This window comes from Rhinolophus hipposideros (genome assembly GCF_964194185.1).
Source record: "Rhinolophus hipposideros genome assembly, chromosome: 25".
Taxonomy (NCBI): Eukaryota; Metazoa; Chordata; class Mammalia; order Chiroptera; family Rhinolophidae; genus Rhinolophus; species Rhinolophus hipposideros.
The window spans coordinates 23,272,809-23,297,583 of record NC_138071.1 but is presented as its reverse complement, the minus strand read 5'-3'; the positions used below and the strand labels follow the sequence as shown (position 1 = coordinate 23,297,583).

Here is a 24,775-nt window from a genome sequence, read left to right as displayed (position 1 = left end):
TGGTGGCCTCTCCTTGGCATGGAACTCCTGGAACACCCACAGCTCCATTCTCACATGTGCAATGAGGAGAAACACAGTTATTCAGAGGCATAGTGATTGATCAAGCTGATCAAACTTTAGCTTATCAATGATCTTCATCCCAAGGAATAGGAAGGTAAGACTTGGCCGTAATTCTATTTTTTAACAACCTAATCCCCCTTAGTTGCCTTCAAAGATGTTTTTCTCTACCAAAGACTTAATAAGGGACGTATATAGAATCCATTGTGGAGAATATGGGTTATTAGTATTGATTATTTACTCGGTAAGACTGCATCACAACTCTGGACTCTCTGTTTATACAGGTAGGTATATCATAGCATTACTCTCAAGTTAGCTGGATAACTTTTTGACTTGTGGGTGGACTGAAGATGGCAATAGTGATTTTCCTGAGCTGATTGGCTGAGATGAAGTAAGAAAAAAGTAAACAGTGCAAGAGGGTGTGTGTGTGTGTGTGTGTGTGTGTGTGTGTGTGTGTGAGAGAGAGAGAGAGAGAGGGGAAATACTGATCAAATGCATAGGCTGAAATTAGTAGGGAAAAATAGAAAACAAAAACCTTTTCTTCTTACTCTATAGTTTTCTTAATATTAGTTCTCGAGTACACAATACTGAAAGGTAAATGTTGAGCTATTTTTCTCCCGCCTGGTGTTGTGGGAGAAAAATGATATATATTTGTCAAAATTCATTAATTGTATGCCTAAATCGAGTTAACTTTTCTTTATGTAAATGAGACTTTTATGTATATTAAACCTTTAAAAATAGGTTCTTTTCATAGAGTTTTTAAAAATAAAGAAATAATCAGGCTATAATCAGACTCATGTATAAGGATATGCAATCCAGCATTATTTATACTAGGGAAGAGTAGGATGGTTAAATAAATTACAGAATTATTAACCAACCAATAAAAATATGTTTCTAAGAATATTTAAGGACGTGGGAAAAAATCTTTTGGGGGTCACTATTAAACGAAATAAAAAAGAATACTAACCTCTTGTTCAATGTTCCCAATTTTGCTCAAAAAATAGTTATATATAGAAAATATTACATAAGAAAAAGGCCAAAATATCATTAATGGATAGATCTCTGGGATGTGGAATAATGGTAGATGATTTTTACTTCTAAACTTTTACTTTCCAAGTTTTCTATCAAATTTTGTTAATAAGTCATATATTTCATTACCTCACTTCCCATGCAACAACATTAAAAGACAAGAAAAATATTCAGAAGTCACATTAAAGATGTACATCTGTATAACACATAAACACTTATTATCTAAACAGAAAATGTAAAACAAAATTCTGTAATGATTTATTTTTTTTTCCCTTTCCTTTCTAATATCTCTGAAATACATACACATATATATGTGTATATGTGTGTGTGGTGGTTATATATACATATACACATATATACAATATTATATATACATATATACAATATAATATATATATACATATATACTATATTGTATTTATGTGTGTATGATATGTATAATATATGGTATGTATGTATATATATATATGTATGGCATTGTCAATACTTTTGAATTATTCTTCATGGGATACTCTTTTAAACCACTTTTTATATGTTGCTGGATCTCTTTTTTTTAATTTCATTTTTAAAAACTATTAAGTCATACATCCACAGTACAACTCTTTTCATCTTCGCATGTTATTTTCCGCACTCATTCATAATGATACATTGGCATTATCTTAGTATACATGCTATTTTGAATTCTGCTCATAACCGTTCTTCATCCTATGTAATTATATTTGATTCACTTTATGCAAATGCAGTGTGTGTGCCCGATTTATTGAATCCTTGCCTACCGTTGAGCTTTCGGATCTTTCTGTCTTCCTGCTGGGATAGGTAACACTGTACAAAATATCTTCAAAGCATTTTAGAAATATTAGACAATACAAGACACCAACATGCTTCTATTAGAATTCAAGAAGGAAGCTTATTTCCATCATAGGCAGAGTGAGGTTTAGATTGAAATCTCCTATGGATTTAATTACTACTCTTTCAAAGTGTCCTGTTATTTATTTTTAAACCCTCATTTAAACATGAGTGTGAATTAACCTTTAACCTTTCATCTAATTACTTGCACATTTCTTACTATATTAAACTCTAAACACAATCTTGGGATCCTCTTAACCTTCTAAAAGAGTATCCACTGGTCTTAAAGATGAATCAAATTTTTATCAGAAGAAGATACTACACTTATGATCGGCAAAATAAAACCGCAAGTAAATAAAACCAGGTGATCAACTTTTAGCCCGGTGAGAATACCCACAGATATCAGGACACAAGCCTTGTAGTCATGGCCCTACCTTCCCACCCGGAAAGCATCATGATCTGCATTCAGAACACTAGCCTCTATATCCAAAGCCACTTGTCGTCTGTTCCCTGAGCAGTGACTCGTCCTCTCCCATCAGCTTTCTCCTCAGTGGCCCCTCCAGCTCTGAGAGCAGTGGCTATTGTACTTTATGTATAGAACTGATCCCACCTTCTTTCCATTAGGTATTTCATATGGACAAACACTGGGTCTACCGTCATAAACTACTCACAGCCCCATTGTAGGACTCAGGATTCTAGTAAAAGATCTCATATATCCTGGAAAAAGCACAGACTTTAGGGAAGGCAGACTTGAGACTTTAGTAAGTTTAGTAAGTCTGGGGCTTGCTCTAAAACCCTGGGCCACAGCAACCACTCTAAGCCTCATTTCTAAAACTGGTTGAGTAAGGACGCCTTTCACGGTGGTTGTGAGGAATAAATGAAGAAACGTACTTAAGAGTACCTAAAACACTTCAATTATTTTGACATCCAGTCTTCATGCTATGGTATGTAAGCGTATGATGTCATGAATAAATCACTCCCAACCATTGAAAATTACCTAGCATCTGTCATTCTACTGCTTTGTCCTCAATCATGTATGTTCCAGTTGTATAAGGTATTAACATTTTAACTGATGTTTTCCTACTTCCTCCACCAAACTGAGATAGCATCATTAAATCAAATGACACCAACTGACATTTTACCCTCTTTATACAGGTAACAAAACAAGTACTAGAGACTGAATTGGCGCTACCAGTAAAAGATTTAATGCAGATTAAATATATCATTTAACAAGCAAGATTTGTTTCAGGAAAATCAACCAAGACAGCTTATCTACTCTGTCTTTAGGATAAGAATGCCCTTGTCTCATTTTAACCCAAATCTCAAGCTTCTGTTAAAGTTCTAACTCTGTTTCTTCATTTATAGTCATTTAGCCAGCATTCTATATGAGTATATTCTATATTCTAAGAAATAGACATTATTTCTTATTTCAAGAGAATGATTTCCAAAGATCTGAGACTTAGGACCCAGAAACATCTGCAATCACCAGACCTGGGAGAAATCGCAAAAAACAAATAACTGTTGTAGGAAGAGGGCTGTGCTAACATGTTTCAGTAGAACATGGAACCCGGGGTCTACCCCCAATAACTGTGCAGTGTGACCTTGGCATGTTCTTTCACCTCCCTTTTTCCCTTTAGGTGAAAAGTGTTGGAGTAGAAGGTCCTTGTCCCTATTTTAGCTTTTACTTCATTGACAGTCTTCAGTGATGCCTTTTTGCTCAAAGTCATCAGAAATGCATAGAAAAGATTGGTGTACAAGTGGTCATGCTCTAAAATACCCAAATGCTCCAAACGCTTTAGCCTGACAACAACCCTGTTAAACCTGAATTAACAAACATTATAAATAGATGTGATATATCCCCTTTCATCTTGAAAGATGCTGAAGGGATGTTATACACAAACGTGTCTTTTTTAAATTACAGATTATTAAGATTTCAGAATTTTGAAAGTTTAGTGCCTACTTGAAATTAGCTCAAATGAAACAAGAAAACTGCCCAATTACTGAAAAGAAACATTATTATGATTCCTCATGTAGTTTGGAAAATAAAACTATCTGAGCAGATATTAATAAGCTTCTTTATAAGAAGGATCCACAAATCCGTGGAGGTCACTGCCAATTAGTTACATGTTAGAAAGACATAGAATGCTGACTACAGATCTTACCATTAGGATCATGGCTGGTGTACTGGGGCAAGTGTATTTTCCTAACTCGTACTCTCTGCCTCTTACTACATTCTTAGCCATGTATAGTAAAATTGTATTAACTGCTTCTCACAAAATAAACTAGAAGTTTTTAGAGAGTGAATGCAAGTGGGATGATGTGCCCTCGTAGAAAAGAAATTGCTACATCTCATCTTTTGATGAACCCTTTCCTTCTACTTCAAAATACACACTTCTTAGAGAAAAAAATGAAATAATCCAGAAGTATACAAAGTAGAAAGTGAAAGAGCTTCATCTCCCACCTCTTCCTCTGCCTGCTACTAATTCCATTCTTCTCTAACAGTTTGGACTGTGTCTTTTCTGACTTTACTTTCTTGTGTATGTATTGGGGTTGGGGTGGGAGAGCTGAAACAGTAGAAAGAGAGACAGACAGATCTGCAACTTGATTTCTCACTGAATATATCTTGGACATTTTTCCATATGCATGAAAAAAGATGTGCATCACCCTTTGGAATGGCTATGTAGTGTTTCACAGTTGAATGGTTCTATAAATCATGTAACCATTCATCTATTAGTGCACATTAAGGTTATTTTCTAATTTTTTTCTTATAAATCACGATACAATGAATATTTTTTTCACTAAAACCCATAGGCTTGATATACACCTATTTATTTTAAATACTTAGCAGTTTCCTGTTAGAAACATTTTGGAAATCTTCAAACATGTATGGAACTAGAACACAGAACAATGAACACGCATGTAGCCATCACCCAGGGGCCACAGTTATCAACTCCTGGCTAACTGGTATCAACTCCATATCCCACCCATTCTCTCCTCCTTCCAGTTTGTTTTGAAGCAAGTCCCTTTCATTGCATTATTTATCCATAAAATTGTATATCTAAAAGATAAAGACTCATTTTTAAATATAAGCACAATACTATTAACACATTTTTAAATAGCATTTTTTTCTGACCAATAAAATGTCAATAATAATATCATTTTTTGAGAACATTCTATAAGTATCTCTGTTTTGTATATATCTTTATACTTATCCCTTAGATCAAATTGATTAGTCATATTTTTTATGAATTACTTAATTTTTATGTACTTGATCTAAAAGGGATTTCTACGACAATTGCTTCATACCCCCACTGAGATTTTGGAACTGAATTTGTCATTTACTTTATATATTTCAAAGCTATAGTTTGGATTTCTAAAAACTTACGAATTTTTTATGATTTGTACATGTTTCTCAGTATAAATTATCCTTTCTTTCAACTAATATGTTTCACCTTGAACTCTATTTTATCTAATATTGTAATTATTCCCATTTTATTTTATTTTTTTGCTGTTGTCATTGATCCTTTTTAAAAAGATTTGACTTTTAAAACAGATTTATCTCGTAGCATCAATCTGATTTCTTCAAAGAGATCCTCTGTCACAAAGGCAAAACTCACATAACTGAGAAAATTGATGTTTGTTCTAGTTGCCGTCATCTTGCTCAGTGTTTTCTGTTACACTTTCCTGTTGCTTCTTTTTAAATTTTTTGCTCAATTGGTTGTTTCTTTTCCCCTTCTCAGTGTTCTGAAAGTACAGATAGTCTTTCTGTTCTTTCAAAGTTATCTTTCATTTTTTTCCCAGCTCTTCATTAAGAATTTTTCCTGCTTATGGGAAGGTTGCAATAATAACATAATGATAACCGGACCCCACCCCTAGGTTCACCAGGTGGTTAGATTTTGTCGCACGTACCATATAAACACACAGAGACAGACTATTTTGCCTAACCATTAGAGAGCAACCTATAGACATCATGACACTTCACACCTAAATACTTCATGTATCTCCTAAAGACAAGGCCATTCTCCCACACAACCACGACACAATTACCTCACTCAATGTTGTAATGATACAATACTATTATCTAATGTCCATATTCCGATGTCTCCAATTGTCCTAACAATGTCTTTTAAAAATATATACGATTCAACCAAAATAGTTCCCAGCTTTTACCTTGCGGGACATTAGCATTTTTGAAGCATCCAGCCCAGTTGTTTTATGGAATACCCTTGAGTTTGGATTTGTCTAATTGTTTCCTTGTGATTATATTCCCTTCAAACATTTTTGGCAAGAATACTACCTACGTGACATTGTATTCATCACAATGTATCAAATTGGGAGGACATGAAGTCAGTGTGCCTGTTATTGGCAATGTTTGAATTGGTCATTTAGTTAAATTGGAGTTTGCCAGATTTTCTTATTGTAATTGTGCTTTTCCCCCTTTCAAACTAATTTAATATACGGTGTGACAATTTGAGACTATTCAGATCCTGTCCAGCAACAACCCTTCTCTCAGTGGTTTTATGAACTTGATGATGAGTCACAGTCAATATTTACAAAAATGGTTACTTCTACCACTTAGGTAGGTCCTGTGCTCCTTAAAGATTCATGTCAAGCATCACCTCCTCCAGAAACTGCCCCCCCCACCTCCTATTCTAATATAGATGCTCTCCTCTGTGCTTCCATAGCAACCTGACACTCTAGGACATACCCCAGCGGAGTTTAGGTTTCTCCCAGAATTGGCTACATCCTTCTGTCGAGAGAAGCTTTCCCTCCCCACCTTCACAACATTTGTTGCTGGTTTTGTGATTGTTTTTAAATTTTGTTTGTCTTAATATCACTCTGTACACATAGACCTTTTTAAAAAGACAAAACAAAAATCAAATGTGTTATATAATTCATTTATAGTTAGTATTTTTTTGACAGTCCAATGGTCCCAAATTTAGCAAATAAAAGCCCCACTGAGCTTACTCCTGAGTCTTTTGACATACCATCAGTTTTTAATACTTCATTTCTGGCACAACAAGAAATTGCAGGCTTACCTTGTCCTTTTTCAGTCCAAAACCTGGACTCAGTGATTTCTTCAAGGAATCTTACTTCCTTTTAGTGGTGAATGGTATTGGAAACCAAGCTCTAGGTGTGCTCATTGCTGTTGGACTCTCATCATCTCCAGACCCCTACGAAGACAGAATCAGGGAATACATATCTGTTAATCATAAGGCCCTAATTTTAATCCAGAACGGCAAGATTCTTCTTCTCCTTCACTCATCCCATATTTCTACCTTCCTTCTCCTATAGTGAGAATATTGGTTTCCAGCAACTTCAATGTATACTCATTTGCTCAGTCCTGCAGTACACACAAAATAACTTTATGATTACTATTCCCATGCTATTACCAACAGCAAACTTACTAAGATAAAGATTTTTTTTATAGTTTTTCTGATGTTCTCAGAATATATTGCATGGAGCATAAAAAGTCTAAGTACTCAGTTCAAAAATTATTTGGGTTGTTCTTTTTAATTTGGTCCTATTTTTGTTTAATGTGAGTTTTCCCACATATTTTTTTTTATCTAATTTCAATTTTTGAATTTTTATCTAATTTCAATTTTAAACTATTAGCATGGCTAATAGTTTACAGCAGACTACATTCTCTTTAAGTGCACATAAGACACTCATGAAGCAAAACTGTATGTTGGGCCATAAAATGTCTCAATGAGATTAAAAGGATTGAAATCATATATAGTATGTTCTGATTGCAATGGTGTTAAATTGGAAATCAGTAACAAACATATCAGGAATTTCTAAATATTTGTAAGTAAAAAACCACAAATACTCTGTAAGTAAAGAAGAAATTACAGAAGAAATTAGAAAATATTTTGAACTAAATATAAATGAAAACACAACATGGCAAAATTTGTGGAATGCAGTTCAAGCAGTGCTTAAGAGAAATTAAATGCTTTTATTAGAAAAGTGAGAAGTTTAAACATAATGGCCTAAGTTTCCACATCAAGAAGCTAAAATAAGGAAAGTCAAATTAAACCCAAAACGTGAAAGGAATAAGAAGATAATAAAGATGAGAGCAGAAATCAATGAAATAGGAAATAGAGAAAACAATAAAACCAAGAGCTGGTTAGTCAAAAAATAAAAAAATAAAAGTGATAAATCTCTAGGTATACTGATTATGACAATAAGAAACATACACAAATTAGAAATTCCAAGAATGGAATGAGGGACATTAATACAGATCCTACAAACATTAAAATAATAAGGGGACAATAATTTTATGCCAGTAAATTTGACAGTTTACATAAAGTGGATAAACTTCCTGACAGACAAAAACTACTAAAATTGACACAAGAAGAAACAGAAAATATGTGTTAAATGAGTTGAATTGTAATTAAAAATATTTCAATACTAAATGCAATGTGGTAGCCTGATTGCATTCTGGAAAACATTAGTGGGGAAACTGGTGGAATTTGTATAAAGTCTGGAGATTAGTTAATAGTATTTTACCAATGTTAACTGTTTAGTTTTAACAAATGTCCTATGATTATAGACCATGTTAACATTAGGGAAACTGGGTGAAGTGTACATAGGAACTCTCCGTACCATATTGACAACTTTTATATTTTTATTTTAAAATAAAAATTTTATTTAAAATCAACAAAAATGCAAAAAAAATCCTACTTAAAAAAAAAAAAAACACAAAATAAAACAAAACAAAACAAACCTCCAGGCCCAAATATCATCACTGATGACTTTTATCTAATACTCAAGGAACAAATAATACTAACCCTATATGAACTCTTCCAGGAAATAGGAGAGGAAAACAATTTTTGCAACTTGATTTATTAAACCAGTATTTCTCTGATATCAGAACCAGAGAAACACAAGAAGGACAGAGAAAGAAAGACAAGAAAACTACAGAACAATATCCCTCATGAACAAAGATGCAAAAATTCTTATTAAAATATTGTAAATAGAATATAGCAATATATAAACAGGATAATACCTCATGACCAAGTAGGATTTATGTTAGGAAATCATGGCTGCTTTAACATTCAGGTATCAAATAAATTCACCATTATTAACAGAATGAATGAGAAAACCATGTAATTCAGAACATGCACACACACACACACAAAAAAAAAATTGGCAAAATTCAATACCCAATCATGATAAAATTTCAGCAAACTAGAAATAGAAAGGAACTTCTTCAATGTGGTAAGAGTCATATTTGAAGAACCTGTAAGTAAGCACATACTTAATGGTGAAATACCCAAAATTAAGAACCAGGCAAAGAAGAATACCTGCTCTCATTGCTTTTATTCAGCATTGTACTAAAGGTCTTAGCCAGGGCAATAAGCCAAATAAAAGAGGGCATAGAGATTAAAAGTTAAGAAGTAAACCTATGTTTATTTGCAGAAAACATGATCATCTATGTAAAAAATTTTAATGTCCAAAAATCTACTATAATAAATAGGACCCCAAATTATTAAATACTAGCAGATAAGTTTAACAAAATATGTTACAAGACCTCTGTGCTGAAAACTACAAAACATTACTGAGAGAAATTAAATAAAACCTAGAGAGTTGGAGAAACACACCATGTTGATGGATCAAAACACTCAATATTTTTAAGATGTCAGTTTTTCCCCAAATGACGTGTAGATTCAAGGCAATCCCAGATGAAGTTCAAATTGATTCTAAAATTATATGCAAATGAAGGGAACTAACATAACCTAATTTCAAGACTTACTAAAAAGCTAAAGTAATCAACTAATCAAAACTCTGTGATTTTGGCAGAAGGGTAGACATACAGATGAATGAAACAGACTAGATAGTTCAGAAATAGAGCCACAGATTTATGCTCAGTTATTTTAGGGCAAAGATGCCAAGGTAGTTCAATGAGAAAAAGAGAAACTTTTCAACAGATGGTTCTGGAACCCTTATGGAAAAAAAGTGAATCTTAAAAATTATCCCACTCCATTCAAAACAAATAATTAAAAATACATCTAGACTTACATGCAGAAGCTAAAATTCAAAAACTTCTAAATGAATAAGTAGGAGAAAATATCTGTGACTATGGGGTAGGCAAAGATTGCCTAGATAGGATACAAAAAGTACACGAGTCGTAAGAGGAAAGATTAATAAATTCAGCATCAAAAAAAGATTTCAGTAACTTCTGCAGTTCAATAGAAAATATTAAGAAAACAAAAAGACCAGCCACACACTGGAAATATTATTGGCAGTACTTATATCTGACAATAAACATGCATTCAGAACTCTTATACTCATATCTCAAGAAGAGAAACAATAATAAAAAAGGGGGGGACAAAATATTTTAGCACACTTTACAGAAGATGATGTAGGAAAGGCCAATAAGCCCATGAAAAGATTCTCAACATCATTGGTCATCAGAGAAATCCAAATTAAAATCAGAATTAGATACCCTACACCCCCACAAGAATGGCTAAAAGTAAAAAGACTCACAAACCAAGTGTTGGCAAGAATGTGGAGCAAACTGGAACGCTAATACGTTTCTGTTGTGAATGTAAAGTAATACAACCACTGTAGAAAACAGTTTGGCAATATCTTATAAAGTGCAACCCACACTTGTACCACTCAACCATTTCATCCCTAACTATTTATCCTAAAGAAATGAAAACACGTCCACGCTAAAATTTGTACTTGAATGTTCGTAGCAGCCAGTCCCACGCTGGAAGCTACCCAAATGACCATTAATGGATGGATAAACACAATGTGATGTAGCCACAATAAAAGGAGATGAATTACTGATTGGCCCAACAACATGGATGGCTCTGAAAAAACTATTCTGGGGCATCCAGATAGCTCAGTTGGTTAGAGTGCAAACTCTGAACAACAGGATTGCTGGTTCGATTCCCGCATGGGCGAGTGAACTGTTCCCTCCACAACTAGATTGAAGAAAACAAGCTGCTGCTGAGCTGCCTCAGGGTCAGCTGGATGACTCAGTTGGTTAGAGCGCGAACTCTCAACAAGGTTGCCGGTTCTATTCCCTCATGGGATGGTGGGCTGCGCCCCCCCTCAACTAAAGATTGAAAACAGTAACTGGACTTGGTACTGAGCTGCGCCCTCCACAACTAGATTGAAGGACAACGACTTGGAGCTGACGGGCCCTGGAGAAACACACTGTTCCCCAACATTCCCCAATAAAATCGAAATAATGCTTTCATCTTAAAACAAATAAAACAAAACAAAACAAAAAACCAACAGAAAAAAAGGTATTCTAAGTGAAAGAAACCAAGCACGAGAGTACATATTTTATTATTACATTTATATGAAACTTTAGAAAAGGCAAATCTAATTTATACTGAAAAGAAGCACATCAGTAGTTGCCTGAGGGCTCAATCGACTGGAATGGGGCAAAAGGTAGCTTCTCATGGTGATGAAAATGATCTATTTTTATTGTGATTATACGAGTGTATAAATGTAGCAAAAATGCATCACGATGTGCACTTTAAATGGGTGAATTTTATCACGTGTCAGTGAAGTTGATTTTTTTAAATGGACATGTTTAACATAATACTGAAGGAGAATAAAGTTGGAGGACTGACACTACCCGACTTAAACACTTACTGCAAAGCTACGATAATCAAGAGCGTGTATTGGTGAAAGAACAAAGAGACCAATTAAACAGAATAGAGAGCCGAGAAATACACCCACATTGGAGCCTTTCCGTTGTGATCACAAAATACGGTGAATGCTGCTGCCAAGTGCCATCCAACGGAAAGGCTGGGATCTTCAATATAGGAAACGGCACGGCCAACCTTAGTAACAGTGTGTGACAAGTATCAATTTGTTCGGCGCAGTCAGTCAGGTGTATGCTACGGTTGAGAGAAGGTGTCTTTTAAAGTGTGGTGTAAATCATCATCATGACAATGTTCCATGTCACACATCACTTCTGATATACGGCAGTTTCTGTCAAATAAAAACATTACGGTGTGTCCTCATCCACCTTATTCACTGGATTTGTCATCGTGCAACTTCTGGCTCTTCCCCAAAGTCAAAATGATTCGGGACATCAAAGCAGCCATGACAGCACAACTAAAGATACTCCCAAAAGAGGACTGCCAGAACTGCTTCAGAAAGTGGCAAGAACGATGGGATAAGTGTGTTTGAAGTGAGGGGAAAAATTTGAGGGTGATAAATGGCAATGTGTCTTTTACTGTAATAATTTTTTTTTTATTTAAACATTCACCATATTGTTTTATCACACCTCGTAAATGTAGTGAACTGATCTTTGACAAACAAAGATAATACAATGGAGCAAAGGTAGTCTTTTCGTCAAATGGTACTGGAACAACTGGGCATCCAGCATGCAAAAAACTGAATCTAGACACAGACCTTACACCCTTTGCAAAAATCAACTCAAAATGGATCACAGACCTAAATGGAAACCACAAAACTATAATAAAATTTCTAGAAGATAACATAGGAGAAAACCTAGACGACCTTGACTATCCCTATGACTTTGTAGACGCAACACCAAAGGCACAATCCGTAATCGACAGGCTGGACTTCATTAAAATTAAAACCTCTGCTCAGCAAAAGACAGTGTCTGGAGAATGAGAAAGCAATTGGGAGAAAATATTTGCAAAAGACACATCTAATAGAGGATTATTATCCAAAGTATACGAAAAACTCTTAAAACTCAACAGTAAGAACACAATCTGATTTAAAAATGGTCCAAAGACCTTAACAGACCCTTCACCAAAGAAGATGTACAGATGGCACGTAAGCATATGAAAAGATACCCCACATCATATGTCCTCAGGGATATGCCATTCTAATAGGTGTGCAGTGGTGTCTCATTATTATTCTACGTCACTCATCTTTTCATAATAAGCTACTGTATAAACCTTGATACCAGTGTATTCGATTAGAACACAGTAACCTACCTCTTCACTCACTTCATTTGGAAAACAATTAACTGTATGAAATTTATAAACAGAACTCCCATGGGCGAGCAATGGATGGGTAGAGTGCTGGATGTAGACAGGAAATCCTCTTGGGTTCAAGTCCAAGGCGGGTCTCACTAGCGTTGAGGCCAACCAGCCCCCTGGCTCTGACAGAAGAGTGGTTCTTCCCTAGCACCATGGACTCAGCTGTCCATTGAGTTTATTTGCAGAAAATTAGCTACATGAAGTTTATAAACTAGATTCCTTATAAGGATGAAAACATGATTTCCGGTCTGATTCTTTACATAATGCTACAAGGGCAGTTTTTACACTTCAATCCAGACCATTGCACATGTAGGATGGGGTGAAAACAGCGGGGCTTCCTTGGAGATCTCCTTTGGAGAATTTGTATACCAAGAATGAGCAGAGCAGAATTAAGGCTGAGTCCCTCTGTCTTCCTTCAAAGGAGTTCCGTACACAGTGAGGTCATATCTGCCCCCTGTGTCCTCCCAGCTGTCCTCTAGGAGCTAAAATGGTCCTATTAGTAAAGCTGACGCTTGCTGCCTGCCGGGGGCTGTTCTAGGAGTTTTATGCAGTCTCTCCTTTCACAGCACACATGTGTCTTTTGCAGTTGTGAGGACGATCTCTCCGAAGACAGAGAGGAGCTCCTGCATGGCATTTCGGAGTTGGACATCAGCAACTCAGATTGTTTCCCGTCCCAGCTGCTAGTGCACGGTGCTTTAGCGTTCCCCCTGGGGTTAGATTCCTACCACGGCTGTGTGATAGCGGCTGCCCGCTATGGCCGGGGTCGGGTGGTCGTGATGGGCCACAAGGTATTATTCTCCGTCAGTAAACTGGGCCCCTTCCTGCTCAATGCCGTGCGCTGGCTGGATGCCGGCCGCCGAGGCAAGATTGTGGCGCAAACAGAACTGAGGACACTGAGCAGCCTGTTGGCGGTGGGAGGCATAGACACCAGCATCGAGCCCAATCTGACCAGCGATGCCAGTGTCTATTGCTTTGAGCCCGTGAGTGATATGGAAGTCAAGGAGCTGCAGGAGTTTGTAGCGGAGGGCGGTGGACTGTTTGTTGCAGCTCAGGCCTGGTGGTGGGCCTTCAAGAACCCCGGAGTGTCCCCTCTGGCTCGGTTTCCAGGAAATCTTCTCCTCAACATCTTTGGTATCAGCATCACAAGCCAAAGCCTCAATCCAGGGCCCTTCCGTACTCCCAAAGCAGGGATAAGGACCTATCACTTCCGCTCCACCCTGGCCGAGTTCCAGGTTATCATGGGCAGGAAGAGAGGGAATGTGGAAAAGGGCTGGCTGGCAAAGCTGGGGCCGGATGGCGCCGCTTTCCTGCAGATCCCAGCAGAAGAGATCCCTGCCTACATGTCTGTGCACCGGCTCCTGAGAAAGCTGCTGAGTCGATACCGGCTCCCCGTAGCAACCCGAGAGAACCCCGTCATCAACGACTGCTGCAGGGGTGCTATGCTGTCCCTGGCCACCGGTCTGGCCCACTCTGGAAGTGACCTCTCTCTGTTAGTCCCCGAAATTGAAGATATGTACAGCAGCCCGTATCTGCGCCCCTCGGAATCTCCTATCACCGTCGAGGTCAACTGCAACAATCCAGGTATGGAAGGAGGGGTGGGAGCTCAGTGTTGGGGGGTCTGGGGCATGATGACTTCAGCAGCGCATTTCAGGGACCTGGTCACCTTTAGAAGGCCACCTCCACCCTTTGTCATGTACTTTCAAGGAGATAGGGGTTGAGGTGTTAGGTAATGTTTGCAATGTCAGGGCAGTGTGGAGGGGGAAGACATGCAGAGTTCATGAATAGGGCTGTGGAATGCTGGGGGGAGATGGAATCACGGCGCAGGAGTGAAGTCTGTCCTGTGCTTTTGGCAGGCACCAGATACTGCTGGATGAGCACCGGGCTCTACATACCCGGACGGCAAATTATAGAAGTCTCACTGCCTGAAGCCGCTGCGTCAGCTGACCTGAAGGTAAGGCCATGCCCCTGCTCCCCACGAAACATGGAACCCCAGTGTTCTGGCTTTGCCAGTCAGCATATTATTTGATCCTCATAAAAAGCCTACTGGCAATTGGGGTGTGTACTTTTACCTCCATTTTAAGGATGAGGCAACTAAGGGGTAGAGCTGTACACTGACTGATTGAAATATATAGATCGGAGACATTCCAGAGTCCGAGACTCAAACCTAATCACCTTCTGGCTCTGAAGTTGTGTGCGATGAGCTGATGTCATAGAGTGAGGAACAGGAAAAGAGCCCCAGGGAAGGCACTCTAGCACACAGAGGTATTCAGTAAATCTCAGCTCACTTCCCACCCCCTACCCATCTCCCATTGTAGCAAAGGCCTTTCTGACTCCGGCTTCTGCCTGGGACGCCAAAGACTGTTCTTACCTCGCCCTGTCCCCCCTTCAGCTCTGTCACTTGCACATACACATACCCTAGTCACAAATTAAGTTACCATCCTGCTCTGTCCCCTTGAGAGTGGCTATGAAGGTTAGGGTCTATTCTGTGCCTGCATCGATCCTGGAACTTGATTGGCATAAACCGGGAAAACAATTCCCAGACTCCACTGAGCACGGGGGTCACTTCTTTGGCCCAGGAAGGGGGTCTTGGAGATCAGGAGGAACTGAAGCAACCCTCGGCTCCATCAGCCCATCACACTGCCTTCCCCTGAGCCTCCTCTCGAGTCAGCAAAAGGCAGGATTCCCTGCCCCCCCTTCCCAATGCCAGAATCCCCACCATGGAACAGGCGCCCTGGCAGTCTGTCTCTTACAGAGATACCCAGAGACCCTCAGAATTAGCCTGTGTGTTACACCTGGTGCCCCTCGCATCGGCATTTCAGCATCACCCTTCATGACTCCCCTGGGAGGACGTTTCCACACGATTTGGCCCATCCACCTGAGGAATGCTGCGATTTTATGGGTTTCGCACACGCGGTTCCTAGACGGGGGAAGGCTGAGCTTACCTGGGGTCCCAGAGCCCTTCCTGTCCCCAGCTCCTGCCCGCACACGCCCCGAAGTGACTCAGTGGGGGGACCTCTCTTTTCCAGGTACAGATTGGCTGCCACACTGATGATCTGACCAGAGCCAGCAAGCTGTTCCGAGGCCCGCTGGTAATTAACCGGTGCTGCTTGGACAAGCCCTCGAAATCCATCACCTGCCTCTGGGGTGGCCTCCTCTACATCATCGTGCCTCAGAGCAGCAAGCTGGGGACCGTGCCTGTCACTGTGAAGGGGGCTGTGCATGCTCCATACTACAAGCTGGGTGAGTGAGCCCTGAGGGGACAGGAGAGCTGGGTGAGGTCACGGGGGCTGTTGGGTGCAGGAAGGGAAAGGCTCAGACGTGGAGGGAAGGAAGGGAAGCCTCCTCAGATTCAGCTTTGGGGCCGAGGAGACAGAACAAACCACATCCATGGGGACTTCATGGAAGTAAATACATTAGAGGCGGTGACACGGTGGTTCGTGACCTTGGGGTTCAAGTTGTACGTCTTAACGTAAGGAATTTAGGAAAGTGAGTTTAAACCCCATGGCCTCTCTTCCCAGGGGAGACATCCCAGGAGGAGTGGAAGAGGCGTATCCAGGAAAACCCAGGTCCCTGGGGAGAGCTGGCCACGGACAACATCATCCTGACGGTGCCAACCGCCAACCTCCGCACCCTGGAGAATCCTGAGCCGCTGCTCCGCCTCTGGGACGAGGTGATGCAGGCTGTGGCACGGCTGGGGGCTGAGCCCTTCCCCTTGCGTCTGCCTCAGAGAATTGTCGCTGACGTGCAGATCTCAGTAGGTGGGTGCCCTTGGGTGAACCAGCCCTCTGTGCATGCTGCCCCGCCCCTAAGGGCCTTTTCTTTCTTTCAGCAGCTGTGCAGTGGGCAGCCAGCAGAGTAAAAATGTTTTTCCAGCAAGACATATGAGATGTAACCTTTGCTATTTAAATGAGAAGGGAAAAAATGTATTTTAAAAAACATGCACTCAGCCACTTACTTCTACAAAACAGTGGAAACTACTTAAATGTCCAATAATTCTGGAATGGTTGAGTAACATATGTGTGTACCTTCAACAGACATTGAGGAAGACATTTAAAGTGATATATGGATGGCGTTTTACCAGTGGGCCAAGAGGCCTAAAAAATTGGGGGTGAGGGGTTCTATAGAAATTAAAGAACCATGGACATCGCTCTAGACCCTAGTTGTCTCGGTTTACATAGATGATCGCCCTAAAGTAATGTCAGGGAGGGCAATTCCACATCTGAATAAAGAGGGGGGAACCACCCTCGACGAGTTCTTAATTTTGAGAAGAGCATGATGACATGGACAGGGCACTCTCATAAAAATAAAACAATTGAAGGGGTGGCTGGTTAGCTCAATTGGTTAGAGGGTGGTGCTAATAATACCAAGGTTGCTGGTTCGATCCCCGCATGGACCACTGTGAGCTACGCCCTCCTTGACAATAAATAAATAAATAAATAAATAAATAAATAAATAAATAAATAAATAAATAAAAAACACTTGAATAGTAGCACGGACAGTGCTTTGTCACCAGTGTCACCTCCTATAGCCACGCTTTCAGGTCAGGGTGAGATTCAAGGTGAGGTTTGTGATCTATTCCATTATGATGGAATGAGCAGCTAAAGAAGAAAGCCCAGGAGGTTCTGGGTTTGGGTTGTCCTTCTGAGCATCATGGGGTACTGGAAGTCTTCAGGGCTACTGGGTATTGGGGGAGAAACAATAGAAGAGTTTTGCAGGATGGGTGGGAAGCCCTCTAACCCTCTCTCCCTCCCCTCTGTGTTTCCCAGGCTGGATGCATGCAGGGTATCCCATCATGTGCCACCTGGAGTCTGTGCAGGAGCTCATCAATGAGAAACTCATCAGAACCAAGGGGCTGTGGGGCCCCGTCCATGAGCTCGGCCGCAACCAGCAGCGGCAGGAGTGGGAATTCCCACCACACACTACCGAGGCCACCTGCAACCTGTGGTGTGTGTATGTGCATGAAACAGTCTTGGGCATTCCTCGAGGCCGTGCCAACATTGCCCTGTGGCCCCCAGTTCGGGAGAAGAGAGTCAGAATCTACCTGGGCAAGGGTCCTAATGTGAAAAACTGGAACGCGTGGACAGCACTGGAAACATATTTACAGGTAATAGGCAATCCCTATCCCCAACACATACCCACGTGGGATAGGACCTATGTTTTTTCCTTAGACGAGTATACCATCTTCTCATTAAGACCTGGCTGTGCCTCAGTTTACACCTTATAGGCAATCCACTGGTCCCCATTGGCTTTGAATTATCATCGTTCAAACCCCAGGTCTCTCCCCCAGCCCCTGAATCAGTTCCCGGCTCACTACGGAGAGCTACACCACCTTGGATTCTAGAACTCAGTCGCAGCCCAGGCACTCTGTACTCTGGTCCTCCCACCTGCCTGAGTGCCCCTCTGTTCCTTCCCACTGCCATGAAGATGACAGTGAAACTGCCAGAGACTCTACTGAAACTTGTCACTGGGGCCACTTCACCCCAGGGACAGAAGTTCCTCATCTGTGAAATAAAACTGAGGTTGTTCGAGGGAACTGCTAATGTCCCTTTTAACTCTCAAGCTCTATAATCCAGCTTATCTCCAATGGCCTGAGGATGGCTGCCTTTTTTTAAAATTACACCTTACTGTTAATTCCCTGGACTGTACATAGTCTTCTGCTTCTAGTTCTGCTTCAGACTCACTGTTTTTCCGCCAAAGACCATTGTAGCAGCATTTGCAAATGGACATAGACCTATGATTAATGTGGATTATGTCAGGACAGGGCTAGCTGTTCCCCAACTATTGGGGTTTCACTTTGCAACTGTGAAAGAGATAAGGCTCTTTTTTCACTTCAGCCCATTTTATATCCCATGGAATATCCCATCACCATTTTCATGATAATGGTTTTGGCAGTAAATACTGGTGATAATCATTGCTGTTATAACCACACTTTATTCAGAGTCTGCTTTGTGCGAAGCACGGTGCTAGCTCAGAGGCCCTTCCTAAGATTAGACTATGAGAGAGCAGGGCATGAGGGCAGCAGGAGGATCAGCGATAGACAGGAAACTAGTGTTTCAGGAGTGTAACGCATTCAATTCATGGATTAGAGTGCTATCTGCTTGTTGCTGATTAGATGTGTCATCCTGCGTCTTTCTCTTTCCAGCTACAGGAGGCCTTTGGTTGGGAGCCATTCATCCGTCTCTTCACTGAGTATCGGAACCAGACCAATCTGCCCACCGACAACGTTGATAAAATGAATCTGTGGGTGAAGATGTTCTCCCACCAAGTGCAGAAGAACCTGGCTCCCTTCTTTGAGGCCTGGGCCTGGCCAATCCAGAAGGAAGTGGCTACCAGCCTGGCCTATCTGCCTGAATGGAAGGAAAATATTATGAAATTGTACCTCCTCACACAGATGTAAGGAGTGCCCAGCGAGGTGGCAGGTAGAGAGGTCTGGGGAGGTAGGCAGAGATGGGGAGTCACTCCTCAACCTCTGCCTCTTTAGGGATCTAGCTTTAGGGCTCCTCTCAGCTCACTGCCCCTGTATCTTATTAACTAGTTCTGTCTCTAGGAAGTGGGTTCAGAACACAGCCAAAAAGCGGAATCCGAATTTCTCAGAGGCAAGGCCTTCTGTTTATGAGTCTTATTCTAACAACTCTGCTCTCCTGACCCTGTCGGGGCACGGTTCTGAGAACTCGGTGTCTATACCAGCCCTTACTTCACCATCGTGGGCCCTAGCCCATCGTTCTCACATCCTGAGGACTTTCTGGGCTTTTATAGCTGATCAGTTATTCTAAAATCCCTGACCATAGGACCCCACTGAAATACAAATTTACCATGATAACCAGACACACATTTGTATTTACAAATACCATTTCTGTAAATTTGCAAATACCAATTTACCCTGATGACTTATACATTTTGTGTCTTAGATAGCTTTCAAAGAGCCTGAAAAGCAATCTGGTGAAGTAGAAAGAGCCCATCGCTAGAGCGGTTAGCTCTTGGAAAAGTCATTTTACCTCTTTCCTCCCATTTCTCTGTGTGTGAGATGAGGCTACAAACGCCTGCCCCACGGGGTTGAAGGCTCACACTGATCATTGTGAAGAGGTCTGTGAAGGCAGTGCATGTTCTCTAAGGGGCTGCTCTGTTTTGTGCTGGTCCACAGTAGTGAGCTGACTACGTCCCATAGCCTAGAGGTTTAACATCATCCGTCACCTCCCTGCATCCAAATCCTGGTTCTTCCACCTATTAGTCGTATGACTCTGGGCAAGTTCTTTCACTTCTCTGTGACTTGATTTCCTCCTCTATAACACGGGCTCTAGTGCATAGGACTATTGCGAAGATTAAATTTTAGTGCCTCTGAAAGTGATCAGAACAGTACCTGGCAATTAGTAGATACTGAGAAAGTGTCAGCTGACATTATTATTATTATCGAATTAACGCAACATCGTTTTGAAGCTAGACTTCATTTTTAGATGGCTTCTACAGATGGAGTGTCGTTAATCCTATCCCATCCTACACGCCGTACACCAACCTCTGGAAGGGTTCTGGCGCATTGCTTTGTGATCTAAAGGAAGGGCTCTAAATTCACAGCGTTTTAAAAGCTACTTAGGGTTTGGTCTCTTTATTTAATTTCATCCTTCAGGTAACATTCCTCCTTTAATTAACTCAAGAGTAGAAGTCACTTGATAAAACTAGAACAATTTCCTGAGGGTGCTTGTCTTTAGCAAACTCTGGGTATCCAGCTCAGTGACATCGTTTACGTTCCCACAGTCACACAGATTGCCATCACTGTCGAGCATTACTTACCAGTTGGGCAGACACAGCCCCTACATGTGTAGAAATCTTTACTTTGGAACAAGATAAATAGATAGAGCTGGCTCACGTTTCATTTCATTGCAACACGATCAAAGAATTTCTTCAATTTTCTTCTGATTGTTTTCAGAACCTCCCATTTCTTTGCAGTTTCAACTAGAGTTGAGCCTGCAGGATTAATGTTGTGTACATCCAGCCAGTTTTCCTTAAGCTCACTTCTTTTAATTTGCTTGTTTTAAGACACTATTCTATTTGCTTTATTGGAAATTGGGTGGGTTCATAGACAATAAGGTGTGACCTAGATAACATTTTTCAATCATAAAATTAGTTCACCTTATTTCATGAATGTCTATCATCTAGGTGCTTTAAACACAGATGATGAAAATTCGTTCAACATTTAAAATACTTGCTATCAAATAGTGGGGTGCTGAATATGTGCCAAGCATTGTACTAGTTCCTTTATAGAGATTGTTTCATTTAATCTTCACAATAATCTTATGAGATGGAAAGTTATCTATCACTCCCTTTTTGGGAATGAGCTAACCAAGTTTTATGGAGGTCAAATAAAGTGCCTAAGGCTACACTACTAACAAATGGTAGATCTGGGATTTGAACTGGGGCATTCTGATTACAATATGGGTGCTAATAACTCTAGTGCTTTGCGTAACCAAATAAATGAGTAAATGAAGAAACCAGTGAGCAAACAGAAGGACCTTATATCCCTCCTTGCCAGCACTTTGGCTGCTTGTGCTTATCCCTCATCTAATTTTATCACAACCAAAAGTCCCTTTGTTTATCCCAAATTCCAGTTCAAAGGAAGAATTTGAGGTAGGCTCCTGAAGTGCGTCCCGATACACAGAGCTGGAATGACCCATTAGTGTCATCCAAGTCTTTTAGGTTCCAGGTTGTTCAGGTTTCAGCCATGCCCTCCAAGATACCATAAAAGCATTCTACTAGCTAATTGGATTTTGAGTAATGGGTTATTTCGGTAAAGGGCCTGACTCCCAAAAGTCCTAGACACTGCATGTTCTCAGAAAGGAAATTAGATCCTCAGTTATTTAAAATCATATTTATATCCATTCTCACCCTCTATAATCCATTTTCAGCAGTACAGCCCTGGGGATGTTTTTAAAATGTAAAGCTATCCATGCCACCTCCCTGTCTAAAAACTTCCAGTGGGAATTTGGATTTAAGATGATAAACTAAACATGTAAGTTTACCTCCCCTCCCTCCTCAGGCCCCACTGAAATTGAAGTCAAGAAATACAAAAGAAACAACTCAGCAAAGAAAACTGAAGGCATTCGATGATAAGTGAAGAAGACCTCAACGCATTTCTGGAAGAGAGAAAATGGATGAAGCATGGAAAAGAATGAGAGAGTGAAGGTACCTTTAAGACAGACTATAAGCTGATCTGCACAATATAACCCTAGAGAGACTCGGGCACCTGAATCATCTGTCTAATAAAGGATTATACTAGTTGTAAAATTAAACCCCATCCCATTCTACCCCATCTCTTGTGTACAGAACACAGGCAATCACCTATTGGTACCAGTGAAAAATGTGTTCTTGCTGTTGTTGTTTGTTGTTGTTTGTTGTTTGTTGTTGTTGTTGTTGTTTCTATGAAGGAATTGAATAAACTGCCCGAGGAGAGGTAGGAGAGGTAGGAGTTGGTGCTCCAGAATAAAATTTCTCTTTTTGTGGAAATAAGTGACCCTCTAGCCTATCTGCTAATTCTCTACTGAGAGTTGAGACCCCTACGTAAGTAACCAAGTGTTTCCGATCATAGAAGAGGCTGACTGGAAAAATAGACTGAACCGTACAGTGGCAGAGGAAACCCACATCAATTTCTATAAAAGTCACCAGTTATATTGATTCTTAAAAATACAAATGGTCAGCTAGGAATTCCCAGACATTAGGTATGGGAGTTGGGAGGGTGAGAAGGAGGACCAGGGGAAAAGCATGTCAGAAAAACAGCAAATTATAAAATTTGAAAAATACAACAAATTCTGGAAGAAACAAAGTTAAAATGGAAAAACAAATATAACTTTAAAATCTAGCTATATATCCAGAGAGATCTGACATTTTGTAAGACGAAAACAGATTGATACAAAGAAAGGAAAAACATTGAAAATAAAAGGAGCCTTTTGAAAGTGAAATAAGACTGCCAAAAATACTCAGTAGACAGGCTAGAAAATAAAACTGAGGGAATCTCCCTAGATGTAGAGCAAAGAGAATTAGCAGAAAATATGAAGAAAGGACAATAGACAATAATATCTAACCATTAGGAGTTTCTGGAAGAGAAAGCATGGGAAATATAGGTGAAAAAAAGAAAAAGAAAAATGAAGAACAGAAAGAACTAAGTCTCCAGATTGAGGGGGCTCCAATAAAACCTACATTGAGACACAATCTTGTGAAATTTTAGAATATTAAGGATAGAGGGAAGACATTAAAAGTGCCCAGAGAGAAAACAAAATTACGTCATCATAATTACCTGAAGTAAAAAGGGAGGAGAAATAGACTAGCAGCAGATATTTCATTAGCAGCACTGAAAGCTAAAGGCCAATGGAGCAATGTCTCCACAGTTCTTACAGAAAAATTTTGTGCCCAGAATTCTATAGCAAGCCAAACTGTCAAGAGTCAAGTCAAAATGAAGACATTTTCTTTCAAAAAGTCTGTACCTCCTTTGCCCCCTTCCTGAGCAAGCACCTTGAGGAAGTTGTACAGCAAAACGAAGAGGAGAACCAGGAAAGAAGAAGAAACAGAATCCAGGAAACAATGGCCCTCACCCAGGATGTGTCACTCCAAAGTGACACTTATCCAACAGGATGTCTCGTGCAAGAGTGACAGTTTTCCAGCAGACCCATTTCAGATGAGAATGCATAGTTCAGGCTCTCTGGGAGGACTATGCATTCTGTGCCATAGATGGCAGCATGAGAAACTGGCATGTTTTGAGAGAATGTGGAGAACATACATTCTTTAATCAACAAAAAAGAAAACAAAGCAAACGTCATGAAATTCGTATCCAATTAGGAAACAACAACCAAAAAAATACTCATGGATGGAATGTAAGAAGGGACTAGAATTTCACATTGACAGGTAAGTACATTTCCTTTCAAGTGACACAGGCATGTCATTGGACGTGTAGAGAAGAAAATGGCCTGCTTCTACTTGGCTCTCAGTAAACAGTATGTACATAGCCAAAATAATATAGATGCTATTTATCTGTACACAGTGTTCTGATCAGCCTATAGGCAAACCACGAAAGGCTTAAATTTTTTATTCAGAAATGAAGTTGAAAATAAATAATCCTGACAAGTTAAGGAAAAAGGGAGCAGAAAGAGGTTGAGAATCAGTTGTGAGAAGAGAGCTGAAGGAAGATTCAGAGCGGAGATTTAAAAAAGAAAAGAAAAAACAGTCTACAGTTAATGGAACAAGAACTAGAAGATTAGAATACTGTTCAAAGCTATAAATTAAACCAATAGAAGTATTAAAATGACACATCTATCACAATTTTGAGAAAGGCTAGGTAAAGGAAAAGTGGAGATAGTGTAAGTTAATTCCTTATCTTTTGTAATGGGGTATTATTAAAGATTGTCTAAAGTTAATAAGCCAAGAAATTATTGTTCAAACATATTATTTAATGTTAGGAAGTTAGATAACAGGAGATCTAAAAATAGAAGTTGTTAAATGCATTGCCTCTCGGGAATGGGACTCGGGTTAAAAAGGATAGGATGGGGAACTGTGTTTTTCATTTTAAGTTCTTCTGTACTATTTAATTTTTTACCTTGTGCATGTATTACTTGGAAAAATTTTTAATAAACTCAAATAAAAATTCTTCAGTGGCTCCATATTGACTCAGATACAGTCCAACCCAAACCCTTAAAATGGCTTATAAAGCCCTCAACTGTTTGGATCTATCTGATGTGTCCAGACTCATCATATTTCCCCATACTCTCTAGCTCTAGCCACACTTAAGATCCTCCAATGATTCAAACACACTTTACCTTGTTTCTGTAGGTCTTCCACAGAAAAACAAAGCCCGCCCCTGATCTCACCATGTGTCTGGTGAT

The 24,775-nt window shown here is 39.9% G+C and overlaps 1 protein-coding gene across 4 annotated transcripts in view; it reads left to right on the top strand.

The window, feature by feature from the left end:
- Positions 1-24,540, top strand: part of TCAF1 (TRPM8 channel associated factor 1) — a 46,856-nt gene extending 22,316 nt beyond the window's left edge. For 3 of the 4 annotated variants that reach the window (XM_081038770.1, XM_081038771.1, XM_081038769.1), the window contains exons 3-9: positions 13,501-14,495; positions 14,768-14,865; positions 15,941-16,154; positions 16,433-16,672; positions 17,681-18,018; positions 19,057-19,307; positions 21,943-24,540. In XM_081038770.1, the coding sequence (XP_080894896.1) occupies positions 13,501-14,495; positions 14,768-14,865; positions 15,941-16,154; positions 16,433-16,672; positions 17,681-18,018; positions 19,057-19,307; positions 21,943-21,952 (2,146 nt within the window). In that variant the 3' untranslated portion in view covers positions 21,953-24,540. Of the gene's footprint in view, positions 1-13,500; positions 14,496-14,767; positions 14,866-15,940; positions 16,155-16,432; positions 16,673-17,680; positions 18,019-19,056; positions 19,334-21,942 lie in introns of all 4 variants that reach the window. The other variant, XM_081038772.1, reaches the window with a different exon arrangement.
- Positions 24,541-24,775: the final 235 nt, after the last annotated feature.